Raw genomic sequence first — 13,008 nt, 5'->3', positions numbered from 1 at the left:
ACACACACAAACACACACATGAACACACAAAAACACATTAACACCAAAACACGCATGACCACATACATAAACACAGCATGAACACACACACATGAACACACACACACAAACACACACATGAACGCACCACCACACATGATCACAAACACACATGAACCCAAGCATGAACACACACACATGAACACACACGCATGAACAGAAACACATGTATGAACACACACTTGAACACACACACATGAACACACGTATGAACACACACACACAAACACACACGAACACACACACAAACACACACATGAACACACCACCACACATGATCACAAACACACATATGAACACACTCATGAATACACACTGCCAGGGCTGGGAGTGATGGAGGATCCTTTCCTGCTCTGACTTTGAGGAGCGTCTCTCTTCTCTCTTCTCTTCTCTTCTGCTCACTTTTCCTCGTCTCACTTTTCCTCGTCTCACTTCTTCTCAGCTCTGGTTTTCACACCATGTTGGACTGTTTTTGCAGGTCTTTCCAGTTTCTGCTTTTGGGTTTTCCAGGAGGTCCGTCGTGGGCTTCAGGAACGAGCCGAAGTTCTCCCGCAGCTGGAGGCGGACTCCGCTTCGCTGGCCCGCTTCGTGTCATCGGGGGAGGCGGCTCGCATCAAGGCCCGCCTGACCCAGATTGGGAGGTACTGGGAGGAGCTTAAGGAGAGCGTCCAGCAGCTGGACGGACTTCTCCAGGAACGCTGGCGTCAACAGCAGAAGTTCAGCAGCAGCCTGGAGGAGCTTCAGGCGGGTCTCCAGGAGCTTCAGGCCGAGCTGAATCGGCCAATGGGAGGCTGCAGCTCCTCCTCAGAGACCTTCAGAGCTCTGCAGAGCCACACGGTGGTCACATCTGCCTTTGCTGGCCACAGCCGCGTTGCTGTTCTTCTGCTCACTCGGGTCTCTTCTGCAGGATGTGTGTCAGGCTCTGCAGCAGCTGAAGGCGCCCCTGCTGGCGCTCTCAGCTTCTGCGCGGCGCCTCGGCGACGACGGACCAGCTGAGCGAACCGTGACGGAGCTGAGCGCCGCTTTGGAACAGGCGCTGCAGGAGGCAAAGGTCAGGCAGGGCCGCCTGGAGAGCCTGCTGTCTTCATGGCAAAGGTACGCCTGACTGAAGCCCAGGTAGACCTCCTTCAGTCCACTTGCTGACTTTTGTGACCCGTTCAGGTTTGAGAAACAGCTGTCAAACTTCACTTCCTGTCTGGAGAGAATCGAGTCTTCATCCAGACCTGAGGGTCCATGTCTGACGGCTGATAAAAGCAAACTGCGCTTTGAGATCCAGGACTTGCAGGTATGTCTGCCTGCACATCAGAGTGGGATGAATGCTGGCTCCTCATCCCGTCTGCGTTCCTGCAGGCCCTGCAGCCGGAGCTGCGGTCCCTGCAGACGGCCCACGCTGACCTGCAGACTCTGGGGATGGACTTTTACCACTCTGCACCCGAGCAGAAGGTCCTGCAGATGAAGGATGAGCTGGAAACCCTCCATAGAAGGCTGAGGGTCCAGCAGGAAGCCCTCCCAGAAAGGTGAAGCCCCCAGGTTGTACTTGACAGTCAGAGGGGGAGGAGCTAAAGTGACGGTTTAATCATAAACCATCTCTTTGAGATGGCGATCCATGCTCCTTCCTGACATTCATCTGAACCTTACTGCTGCCACACCCACACTGTTGTCATGGAAACACCGACTGCACTGTGAGGGGAGGGGGGCAGCGGGGGACTACATCAGTGAGGGACGGCTGGGCCCACCCAGACCAGAACCGGCCCAGGAACAGTCAGGACTGCAGTGCTGCAGGTTCGGATTCTGATTGTCCTCTCTCTGCAGAATATCGGACCTTCAGAACCATCTGTGTCAGCTGGAGCGGTTGGACGGGACCCTTCTGGAGTTTGCGCGGTGGAGCGAAAGGATGCTGTCAGATCTACACTCCGCCCCTCAGATCCGCATCAGCAGCCTGCAGGCCACCGTGGAACACACCAAAGTGAGAACCTCCCATTGAGACAGCAGAACCGTCTGCTGTCAGACCACAAACCCACCTGGTTCCTTTGACAGGAGACCCAGAAGGCCCTGCTGGAGCAGTCCAGTGTCCGGGAGAGCCTGGAGCAGCAGGTCCAAGAGCTCTGTCGGCTCTGCGAGCCTGCAGATGCGCAGCTGCTGACTAGCAGAGCAGACAGCTGCTTGCAGCCTCAGCGGGAGGCGCTGCAGACAGCGCAGCTGCAGGTGGACTGCCTGCAGAAGTTGGCAGCTTTCCTGCAGACCCACAGCACGGTGGCGGGGGTACTGCAGGGGCTCAGACACACCGTGGAGAGCGCCGGGAGCTGGGACTGTGCGCGGGTGGAGGAGCTGCAGCTGGAGCTTTCCGCCATCGTCGCAGACATCCATCAGCTGGAGACGGCAGCCGTCAGTCTGGACAGCAGTCTCTGCAAAGCTCATCTCTACCTGAGCTCTGAGGACGGTAAGTCCTGCCGCATGCTGGCTGACGCGCTCAGCGCAGACCTGGACGGGGTCAGGAACCTGCTGGGTACCAAGCAGAACGAGGCCGAGGCCCTGGGGGCTCTGTGGACCTCCTTCCGCCAGAGGAAGGATCAGCTGCTGAGGGCGGTGGAGGACATCGAGGAAAAAGCAGAAAAGCAGACCTTGAAGGAAGCCAGCCTGCAGGGGCTGCAGCTGCGGTAAGCTGCACCACTATCCACCCCCACCTTAGCTTAGAAACCCCCAGCAGCCCCACCCGTCCTTTCTCCTTCAGACTCCGCCTCTTCAACCAGCTGGAGGACGAGCTCCAGGCTCACCAGCATGAGGAGCAGTGGCTGCAGGACAAGGCGGAGCAGCTGGCCCGCAGAGACGCAGAGCTGGCTGGGGAGGTGCTGCGTGAGATGGGCCTGCTGAGGAGCACGTGGGAGGCCGCCAGGAGGCTGATCGCAGACAAGTAAGGACGGGAGGAGGTCAGCGCGTCCGGTCTGACCCCAGCCAGACTTACTTGCTCCCCCCATGTCAGGCAGGAGCAGTGCAGCGTCCTCACCGAACTCATGAGAGAATACCAGACGCTGAAGGCCCGCGTCTGCCACGTCACCGGGAGGGCGGAGCCACTGGCCGACCTGAGCTCGCTCCTGAGGGACGCTGAGGAGACCAAACGGGCGCTGGCAAAGGTGAGAGGCTGCAGCGTTCGTCTGACGCGTCGTTCCTGAAGCTAAACGCAGAAACGTGTCTGCAGCACGAGTCCATGAAGGCAGAGATGAGCAGCAGACACGCAGATCTGGACCAGTTCAGCTGCAAAGGGAAGCAGCTGCTGGTGGAACTGAAGAAGATCCCCGAGTGTGACAGCCAGCCCATAAAGCAGGACATGGACGCCATCGTGGACCAGTGGCTGGATGTAAGTCAGAGCTTCTGTTGGACCGGCTCCCGGTCTGCAGAGGTCATGGTTCAGGGGATCAGAAGACTAGCATTGAAGCGTGTGGTGACATCTTTCATCTGAAGCTTTTATCAAACATTCTTCATCCGCGTGTTTGAATGGCAGCATGGACCTGCTGTTCTGCAGAACGGAGGAGAACATGTCCATTTCATCTGCAGATGTCTGAAAAGATGGATCTGAACGTGGACCTGCTGATCCGGGTCCTTGGCCTGTGGGAGGACGTCCGGAACATCAGCGAGGACGTGGAGAGCTGGACCAGCAGCTCCACCGCCGAGCTTAACCAAAGCCTGAGCAACTTCAGCGACAGCCGGAAGGTGTCAGCGCGGCTCGCAGAACTGCAGGTACGTCTGCCTTCACCAGGTCAACAACAGAACGGAAGCTTCTCATCCTGGATCTGATCCTGATTTAGGAAGAGATGAGTGAGAAGGAGCAGAAACTGGAAGCTCTGCAGATCAAAGTGTCTGAGCTGAAGAAGAGCAGCCAGAGTCAGGAGACTCCTGCCAAGCTCCAGGTAACCAATCCACCAGTCTGTTATTCTGATTCTTCCCCTTGAATAAAGAGGAGTGTAGCTGTCATCTCATCCCTGAAGGGTTGCTGGTTCCAGTCCTTGCTTCACAGCCTCATGTCAAAGTGTCCTATGAAAGACTCTGAATCCACAACTGCTGAGACCTTTCTGCCTCTCCATCAGTGTCAGTCTGTGTGCACATAAACACTCACCGCCCACTTTATCAGGCACACAGCTCGTTAAGGCAGACGTCTAATCAGCCAATCACACGGCAGCAACTCAATGAATGCAGACATGTAGTCATGGTCCAGACGATCTGCTGCAGTTCAAACCAGAACAGAGAAGAAAGGTGATTGAAGTGACTTTGAATGTGGTTGTTGGTTCCAGACGGGCTGGTCTGAGGATTTCAGAAACGGCTGATCTACTGGGATTTTCACCCACAACCACCTCTAGGGTTTACAGAGAGAAAACATCCAGAGAGCAGCAGTTCTGTGGGCAGAAATGCCTTGTTGATGTCAGAGGTCAGACTGGTTCCAGCTGATAGAAAGACAACAGGAACTCAAAGAACCACTAGTCCCAACCGAGGTCTACAGTAGAGCATCTCTGAAAGAACAACACGTCCAACCTGGAGGCAGACGGACTACAGCAGCAGAAGACCACACCGGGTACCACTGCTGTCAGCTAAGAACAGGAACCTGAGGCTACAATTCCCACAGACTCACCAAAACTGGACCGTAGAAGATGGTCCATCCCTTCATGACCACAGTGGACCATCTTCTGATGCTACTTCCAGCAGGATAAGGCTCCATGTCATCAAGCTGGAATCCTCTCAGACTGGTTTCTAGAACATGACAATGAGTTCTCTGGACTCAAACGGACTCCACAGTCACCAGAACCTTTGGGAGAACCTTTGGGCTGTGGTGGAACGGGAGACCAGCATCGTGGATGTTCAGCAGACAAATCTGCAGCAACTGATGCTGTCATGTCAACATGGACCAAAGTCTGAGGAATGTTTCCAGAACCTTGTTGAATCTGTGCCACCAAGGATTAAGGTGGTTCTGACCTGGTTTTAGCAAGGTGGAGCTGATAAAGTGGCCGGTGAGTGTACGTGTGTGTGACCATGCAGAGCCTAACGGTTTTTCTGAACTCAGGTGTTGGAGAATGACCTTCAGGAGAAGATCGGTGCAGTCAAGAAGCTTCACCAGCAGTCTGCAGCAAACCTGATGGACTTCAGCTCCCAGAGGAGGCAGCTGCAGGACTACATCACCCAGATGTCAGCGTGGTTGAGGAGCATGGAGGAGTCTCTGGGGTCCTCTCCAACTGGGCTGGACCCTGAGGACATCTGCAGAGTGAAGGTGAAGTTTCTCAAAGCTTTCGTCTGGAGTCTCCTCAGATGTTGCCCACATGACGCCTGAACTTCTCCACAGGACCTTCAAAAGGAGCTCCAAAACCAGCAGGGGAGCATCGACACCACCAGGGAGGGGCTCAACAACCTGTGCAGGAAGTATCCTTCAGAGGAGCTGGCGGGTCTGGGCTCGTCACTGACGGACCTCATCAAGACCTACGACAGCGTGAGCCAGATGTCAGCCCGGACGCTGGCGTCCCTCCAGAGCGGCCTCCAGCAGCAGTTCCTGCGTAAGAACCCGTTCTGAGGGGGGGTCTCCATGCAGGTAACCTGCAGGACCTCAAGACGTGCACTTAGCAACCTTTCAGCAAGCTGAGGTGCACGTGTGTGTGCACGTCTGAGGCCCTGAAAAGGCTGCAGCGCTGATGAAACCCAGTTTATCTGTGACCTGCTAGACTCAGGAGCTGCAGGAGAACCCACAGCGTTTGTCTAGTCCTCCTCTCCTCTGTCAAGTCCAGGAGAACCTTATGAGGTTCTAACTGTTGTTACCTCCTTCAGAAGGAACCTCCTTCTTTTGAGTTGGTTTCCTCTGGTTTGCATCAGGTGCTTTTGTGACAGATGTACCGGTTTGCCCTACAGGCCTGGTCCAGGAGTTCCACCTGTGGCTGTCGGAACAGCGGGACATAGTGAAGGAATGCTCGGACCGATCAGGAGACACTCAGACGGTGGAACGGAAGCTTCAGAAACTGAAGGTACGTCTGCACACGCTCCGGTTGGCGTTTGGCTCCGCCTGCGTGCAGACAGCGCACCTCTGCGTGCAGACAGCGCACGCCTGCGTGCAGACAGCGCACGCCTGCGTGCAGACAGCGCACCTCTGCGTGCAGACAGCGCACCTATGCGTGAAGACAGCGCATGCCTGCATGCAGACAGCGCACGCCTGCGTGCAGACAGTGCACCTCTGCGTGCAGACAGCGCACGCCTGCGTGCAGACAGCGCACGCATGCGTGCAGACAGCGCACCTCTGCGTGCAGACAGTGCACCTATGCGTGCAGACAGCGCACGCCTGCGTGCAGACAGCGCACGCCTGCGTGCAGACAGCGCACCTCTGCGTGCAGACAGCGCAACTATGCGTGAAGACAGCGCACGCCTGCGTGCAGACAGCGCACGCCTGCGTGCAGACAGTGCACCTCTGCGTGCAGACAGCGCACGCCTGCGTGCAGACAGCGCACGCCTGCGTGCAGACAGCGCACCTCTGCGTGCAGACAGCGCACGCCTGCGTGCAGACAGCGCACGCCTGCGTGCAGACAGTGCACCTCTGCGTGCAGACAGCGCACGCCTGCGTGCAGACAGCGCACGCCTGCGTGCAGACAGCGCACCTCTGCGTGAAGACAGCGCACGCCTGCGTGCATTTCTCTGCAGCTCTGCCTCCTTACACCTGCAGCTGTCAGACGTTGATGATAAAACCTCTGCTGATGTTTGAACCTCTTGCTCCTGTGGTTGTCTGCAGGGGGCCATGGATCGTGTGGAGGAGGGGGAATCCCGTCTTACTCAGGTGTGTGAGGAAGGAGAGAAGCTGCTCCTGCACCTCCCTAAAGCCAGCGCTGCACAGGTGCAGCAGCACCTGTCCTCCATCCAGCAGGACTGGGACGGCTTTGTGGAGCAGTGCAGGCAGAACCAGCAGATCCTGGAGGACAGCGCCTCACTCATGAGGGGGTACGCACTGCTCAAAGCAGCCGAGCCCCCCCTGCAGACCCCCAGATATCAACACAGAACTCTGTGCAGGTTTGAAGGTCGCCTGGAGAAGCTCAGGCGATGGCTGGAACAGATGGAAAGCAGAGTAACGTCCGACCAGCTGGAGGTCAAGCAGCACGGCTCAGAAAAAGCCCTTCTGGAGCTGGTGGAGGAATACCAACAGGAAGTGCTCAGAGAAAGGTTCTTCTTCCTGGTTTCAGCAGAAAAACACGCAGGTGAGTTTTTCCCTCCAGGTCTAACTCTTTGTGGATGCAGGGACTCCTTCGAGCGCCTCTGTCAGGAGGGCCAGGCGCTGAACGAGGGCGGGCGCGGCGATGGCGGTGAGACCCGGGTGTCGGCCCAGCTGCAGTCGCAGCACCAGGCCCTGCTGAGGCGTATCAGAGAGAGGCTGCGTTGCTGCCAGCTGACCCTGCAGGAGCAGCAGGCCTTCCAGGAGACGCTGCAGAGCAGCTGGAGCTGGCTGAGCGGCGTGCAGGAGCGGCTGGACTCCCTCAGCAGCACCATCGGCACCAAAGAGACTCTGGAGAAGAGGCTGGGCCTGGTGCAGGTCTGTGAACGCTGACTGCACGTTTGACTCCGAGCTTAGTGACATGAGTGACCATAGGGGCGTGGCTTTCCTGCAGGACATTCTGCTCTTGAAGGGGGAGGGGGAAGTGAAGCTCAACATGACCGCAGGGAAAGGAGAGCAGGTCCTGAAGCACAGCAGCTTGGAGACCCAGGAGAAGATCCACACTCAGCTGCAGAGCCTGAAGGACGCGTGGGCCAACTTGCTGATGACCGCCATCAGCTGCCACAGGTGGGACGCGCCTTCTCTACCCGCCGTAACGGTGAGGTCGCCTGCTAACTGCGCCATGCCCCCTCAGTCGCCTGGAGTGGACGGTGTCCCAGTGGAGCAGCTTCCAGGAAGACCGGAGTCAGCTGCTCCAGTGGATGGAGTCTGTGGAGAAGGAGCTGGGGATGGTTCTGCTGCAGCAGCCGGGTCTCAAAGAGAAGTCGGCATTGCTGGAGCGAGTGCGCAGCATCCAAGCTAACGTGGATGCCCACGCCGGAATCCTGTCACGCCTGACGGAGAAGGCAGCCGAGATGCACGAAAAAACCGGGGACCAGACATTCGGACCAGAGTCCAGAGTGGAGCTCAACGCACGCTTTGCTGATGTGTCCGCCGTCGTCAAGGTGACCCCAACCAGAATCAGTTAGCCGACGCAAGAGAGTCTGTGTGAGATCTAACTAATGATCCAGTCTGAATGTGATCTAGAATGTGATCTAGTCTAGGATCCAGACTGGTTTCTAAACTAGTTTCTAGTGTATTATCCAGACTGGGTTCTAGACAATCATACAGACTGGGTTCTTTGCTAGGTTCTAGTCTTTGATCCAGACAGGTTTCTAGAATGTGATCTGGTCTATGATCCACACTGGTATCTAGACTAGTTTGTAGCGAATGATCCACACTGGGTTTTCTAGTCTATGATCCAGACTGGGTTCTGGACTAGTTTCTAGACTATGATCCAGACTGGGTTCTAGACTAGTTTCTAGACTATGATCCAGACTGGGTTCTAGACTAAGTTTCTAGTGTAATATCCAGACTGGGTTCTAGACTATGATCCAGTCTAGGTTCTACACTAGGTTCTAGTGTATGATCCAGACTGGGCTCTAGACAATAGTACAGACTGGGTTCTTTGCTAGGTTCTAGGGTAACGCTTTCTTTTACAGTACAGTACTTACAGTGTACTTAAGTGGTATTTACATGGTACTTATTGTGTAACTACTGGGTACTTTCAGGGTACTTACATGGTACTTTTTATGGAATTTACTGGTTACTTACAGTGTGTTTACATGGTACCTTCTATGGGACTTTACTGGGTACTTACATGGTACTTTTTGTGTCTACTCTGTACTTACATGGTACTTACTGTATATCTATATGGTACTATTTGGTTCATACCTATGTGTTACATACTGGGTATTAGTGATATTCTTACTGGGTATTTACATGTTGTGCAAAGGTGTCTTTTATGGTACTTACCACATGTAAGAACAAGGTAAGTACAAATAAAGTACCTTGACCTTTAGGTCTGCACTCGCTGCATGTTTCATGGTATTTACCATGAATTTACCACAGAAACTACCCCTTAAGTACACTGTAACTGTACTGTAAAAGAAAGTCAGCCCTATTTCCACTCAACTACATGGTACTTTCATTACTAAATACCTGGTATGTTCACTTGAATATTACTTGGTACTTACCCCTTAAGTACAATGAAACTGTAACTGTAAAAGAAAGTCAGCCCTATTTCCACTCTATTACATGGTACTTTCAGTAGTAAATGCTGGGTATGTACACGTATTACCTTCCTGTGCAGTGTATATACACACTTGGTCTTCTGACCTCACCAAATGAGACAATGCTAACTTGTTGGTAAGGGTAAAGTAACTACATTCTAAAAACATATTCTGGCCTGATTACTTCTTGTAACATGAGGCAAGTTTAAAGAGACACAAGACAGCAGTGAAAACAACAATCTTTAATATGATACGTGTCTGCAACATACAAAGTGTCATCACAATGAAATAGGTTTTAAGTACAAAACAGTACAAAGGAGAATTCTAAAAAACACATTATTGGCCTGAGGGTCGTGCTTTTTGTCCATCAAAATTCTTTCAGCAGAGTTTGGTAACGGTGCAGGACTTCTTCAGGGTTTGTAACTGCAAGAAAATTCACAATATGAGCTCAAGTGAACATAAAAAGCATAACGACTTTGATGAAATACAAAATAAATTTTACTTATTTAATCATTTCTGTAATGAGTTTGATAAATCTCTATGAATTTTTTTATCGCTTTGACTGTAATGCTTGAAATTAATCAAGTATCCTCATTTAAAAACATGATAATAAATTATTCAAAACTTAACTTTTTTTAAATATTGTTCTAAAAATGAACTTGTTTTAATATATACTATATAATGTCAGGAAAATATGTAAAACAACAAGGCTAAATATTTACTTTTAATACTAAAAACACCCCGAGTGTGTGTTTTTGTTAAGTAGGTCGGGGCAAGTAAAGTTGCAAATTCCCAGCGCACTTGAATGCAGCACAACTACCCCCAAAGTGAACGTGCAGATTAATCCGGAGAGCCTCGAGGCGCGCGCAACAGTTTGAATTTCTCTTCATCTGGCAGGTAAGCCAGTGTTTTTGTTTTTTTAAAAATATTGGATAAATTACATGCAAATATTTAAACTGATCAAACTTTATAAAGAAGCTAACCTCGTGATTTCAAGCCACTATCTCTGTGTTTAAACGTGACGTAAGAGCATGTCTACCTTACTGCAATAATTTCAGTTATTTCATGTATACATTTTCAAAGTTTGTAATGAAAATCTACAAACATTGTTGTTACTTACCAGGAGAGAGGCACCTGTAAAACAAGCACGTAGCCTAAATGATAAAGTCTGTTGTTCTGTGGTCGTTTGAGTGAGAGCACGTCTTTCTGGGAAAAACAATGAAAGGCGTTTATTTAAAATAATGATGACGTACTTCCATCTTTTTACTGCTTTAGATCAGCTATGGTGAAGAAGACATTCCAGACGAATCCACAGGAGAGTAAGCTAAAGTAAGTTAAATCCACCAAGTGGACATATTATTTACATTACTAAATAGTTTAACTGCCTTTTCCCCATTTTCTTTTCTTTTGCCGTTTTTATTTTATTTTTATTTATTTATTTATTTTCAAATATGATAGAGACAACAATACCACCCAACAGTGAATGTAACTGTTTGAAAATTAAAACATATTTTTGTGAATAACTGTGTTGAATTTGAAATTGCCTATTTATTTCTTTTTTCCTTTTCTTTTACACTGCCATGTTTTTCATGCTAATGCAAATTGTAGGTAGGAATAATACTTATAACAGTGATGAAAGTCTTCCGGGAATTCCCGGAAATCCGGGTTTTTGAGCAAACCGAACGTACTTTCCGGGAAATAAAGACCTGATCTCTACGGACAAATCGCTTTCCGGATTAGAAAATGGTCTGAAATCAGCTAATTTTAGCTTTATTTTCTATATTTCTCCGCAGATCGCTTCCTCTATGGTCGTGGCCATCTTTCGTCTTCCCGGCCTAATTGACCAATGACGGGACGTTTTAGTTGCTTTCGGATGCGTCGATGGGTCTGATTGGCTCTGTCTGCACCACGTGGTCAGCGTGACTTGCTTCCCTAGAGACCAAAACTGGCGGACCCACGCTAAACTTTCACAAACACATCTGAAGAGTTTGCGATCAAATTTGTGTTAAAATAATGGCAGGCATCGTCATTATTGAGCGTGGTCACGACCTCAGTTGTGAGAAGACGATAAAAAACAAATTGAAGTGGTCTTGGCTGGAAAAAAAAAAAAAAGATTTTTAAGGTAGTGTAGGTCAAATACTTTTTTGTGTAAAATAATCTCAAAACCACATTTTGAAATAATTTCAATTTTAGTTTTGAGTTTCAGTTTTTATTTTGAATACATTTCTCTATCTAATTTATTTGTATTTCCTAATTACCATGATTTAGTTCAGTATAGTTAACATTAATTATAAGTATTTGATGGTTTGGACCCGCACTCCCTTAAAAAAATAATGTTTACAATGTTTAGTTTAGTTTGTATGTTTGTTTTGATATTTCCCAGATTACTTAGTATTGGTGTTAAAGAATTGATGTATTATGTTATAGAATTATAGTTTAAAGCAGATCCCATATTTTGATGTAATTATAGTTTGAGAAAACAGTGCAAGTGGATGTTGTACATCAGTCATTTCTAAAGCAGAAATAATGTATAAATAACTGAGGTATTTTCATAGAATATCATAGTTACTGGTGTTCTTTTTGCCATTTGGGGCTTTGATGTTACTATATTTTAGCAATTGTATGTTTTGCAGCTTTAAGGAAAAGCGTAGATTGTAGGATTGTGTTACTTTGAGCAATTTTCCAAATTCTTTTTTAGGACCAGCAAGTCCTTAATGGAGAGTCAAACTAGGGGTTTGAATGACAAATCATGATGCTCCAATTAGTCTTAGTTTCTTGATAAAGAAGTGAATAACTAGCTGCCAGAATGCACCAGAATGCATCTAAGACCACGTATTTTTCCAAAATTTCGCTCTGTGCCCGCCATATCGCTCAAAGAAAAGTTCAGGGATTTTTTCCTTGCCTGACTTTCATCACTGTTATAAAGAAGAAATACACACAGCAATTGCCAATTAAAACATTACTTTTGTCATTCTTTGTCTAAACAAATTAGATTTTTTTATGGCAATTTTGATTTTTTTCTTCTTTGATTTCTTTTTTGTTGTTCTTGTTTATGTAAATAAAATATAAAGTTGTGAATAATTTATTATCATGTTTATAAATGAGGATAACTGATTAATTTCAAGCATTACAGTCAAAGCGATAAAAAAAATCATAGAGATTTATCAAACTCATTACAGAAATGATTAAATAAGTAAAATATATTTTGTATTTCATCAAAGTCGTTATGCTTTTTGTTCATTTGAGCTCATATTGTGAATTTTCTTGCAGTTACAAACCCTGAAGAAGTCCTGCACCGTTACCAAACTCTGCTGAAAGAATTTTGATGGACAAAAAGCACGACCCTCAGGCCAATAATGTGTTCTTTGGAATGCTCCTTTGTACTGTTTTGTACTTAAAACCTATTTCATTGTGATGACACTTTGTATGCTGCAGACACGTATCATATTAAAGATTGTTGTTTTCACTGCTGTCTTGTGTCTCTTTAAACTTGCCTCATGTTACAAGAAGTAATCAGGCCAGTATATTTTTTTACAATGTAGTTACTTTACCATTACCAACAGGTAAGCATTGTCTCATTTGGTGAGGTCAGAAGACCAAGTGTGTATGTACACTGCACAGGAAGGTAATACGTGTACATACCCAGCCTTTACTACTGAAAGTACCATGTAGTTGAGTGGAAATAGGGCTGAC

At 49.0% G+C, this 13,008-nt stretch overlaps 1 protein-coding gene and 2 long non-coding RNA genes across 23 annotated transcripts in view; 2 read left to right on the top strand and 1 right to left on the bottom strand.

Moving 5' to 3' along the window:
- syne1b (spectrin repeat containing, nuclear envelope 1b) overlaps window positions 1-13,008 on the top strand; it is a 107,275-nt gene that overhangs the window by 32,769 nt on the left and 61,498 nt on the right. For all 21 annotated transcript variants that reach the window (XM_078941269.1, XM_078941265.1, XM_078941273.1 and 18 more), the window contains 19 exons: window positions 550-876; window positions 947-1,134; window positions 1,201-1,324; window positions 1,390-1,556; window positions 1,852-2,005; window positions 2,077-2,696; window positions 2,771-2,950; window positions 3,020-3,170; window positions 3,236-3,394; window positions 3,592-3,774; window positions 3,843-3,944; window positions 5,090-5,293; window positions 5,366-5,573; window positions 5,923-6,035; window positions 6,791-6,996; window positions 7,066-7,215; window positions 7,291-7,582; window positions 7,659-7,831; window positions 7,899-8,208. In XM_078941269.1, the coding sequence (XP_078797395.1) occupies window positions 550-876; window positions 947-1,134; window positions 1,201-1,324; window positions 1,390-1,556; window positions 1,852-2,005; window positions 2,077-2,696; window positions 2,771-2,950; window positions 3,020-3,170; window positions 3,236-3,394; window positions 3,592-3,774; window positions 3,843-3,944; window positions 5,090-5,293; window positions 5,366-5,573; window positions 5,923-6,035; window positions 6,791-6,996; window positions 7,066-7,215; window positions 7,291-7,582; window positions 7,659-7,831; window positions 7,899-8,208 (4,011 nt within the window). The remainder of the gene's footprint in view (window positions 1-549; window positions 877-946; window positions 1,135-1,200; window positions 1,325-1,389; window positions 1,557-1,851; window positions 2,006-2,076; window positions 2,697-2,770; window positions 2,951-3,019; window positions 3,171-3,235; window positions 3,395-3,591; window positions 3,775-3,842; window positions 3,945-5,089; window positions 5,294-5,365; window positions 5,574-5,922; window positions 6,036-6,790; window positions 6,997-7,065; window positions 7,216-7,290; window positions 7,583-7,658; window positions 7,832-7,898; window positions 8,209-13,008) is intronic.
- LOC144989153 (uncharacterized) lies at window positions 9,543-10,523 on the bottom strand. The gene is made up of 2 exons (XR_013653304.1): window positions 10,436-10,523; window positions 9,543-9,738 (listed from the first exon to the last, which is right to left on the bottom strand). It is a non-coding gene; the product is annotated as an uncharacterized LOC144989153 (long non-coding RNA).
- On the top strand, window positions 10,079-12,781 carry LOC144989152 (uncharacterized). The gene is made up of 3 exons (XR_013653303.1): window positions 10,079-10,212; window positions 10,591-10,644; window positions 12,586-12,781. It is a non-coding gene; the product is annotated as an uncharacterized LOC144989152 (long non-coding RNA).

This window comes from Oryzias latipes, chromosome 22, assembly GCF_053564925.1.
Source record: "Oryzias latipes strain Hd-rR chromosome 22, Olatipes_Hd-rR_3.1".
NCBI classification, from domain to species: Eukaryota; Metazoa; Chordata; class Actinopteri; order Beloniformes; family Adrianichthyidae; genus Oryzias; species Oryzias latipes.
The sequence above is the reverse complement of the archived record's forward strand: the minus strand, read 5'-3'. Positions and strand labels throughout refer to the sequence as shown.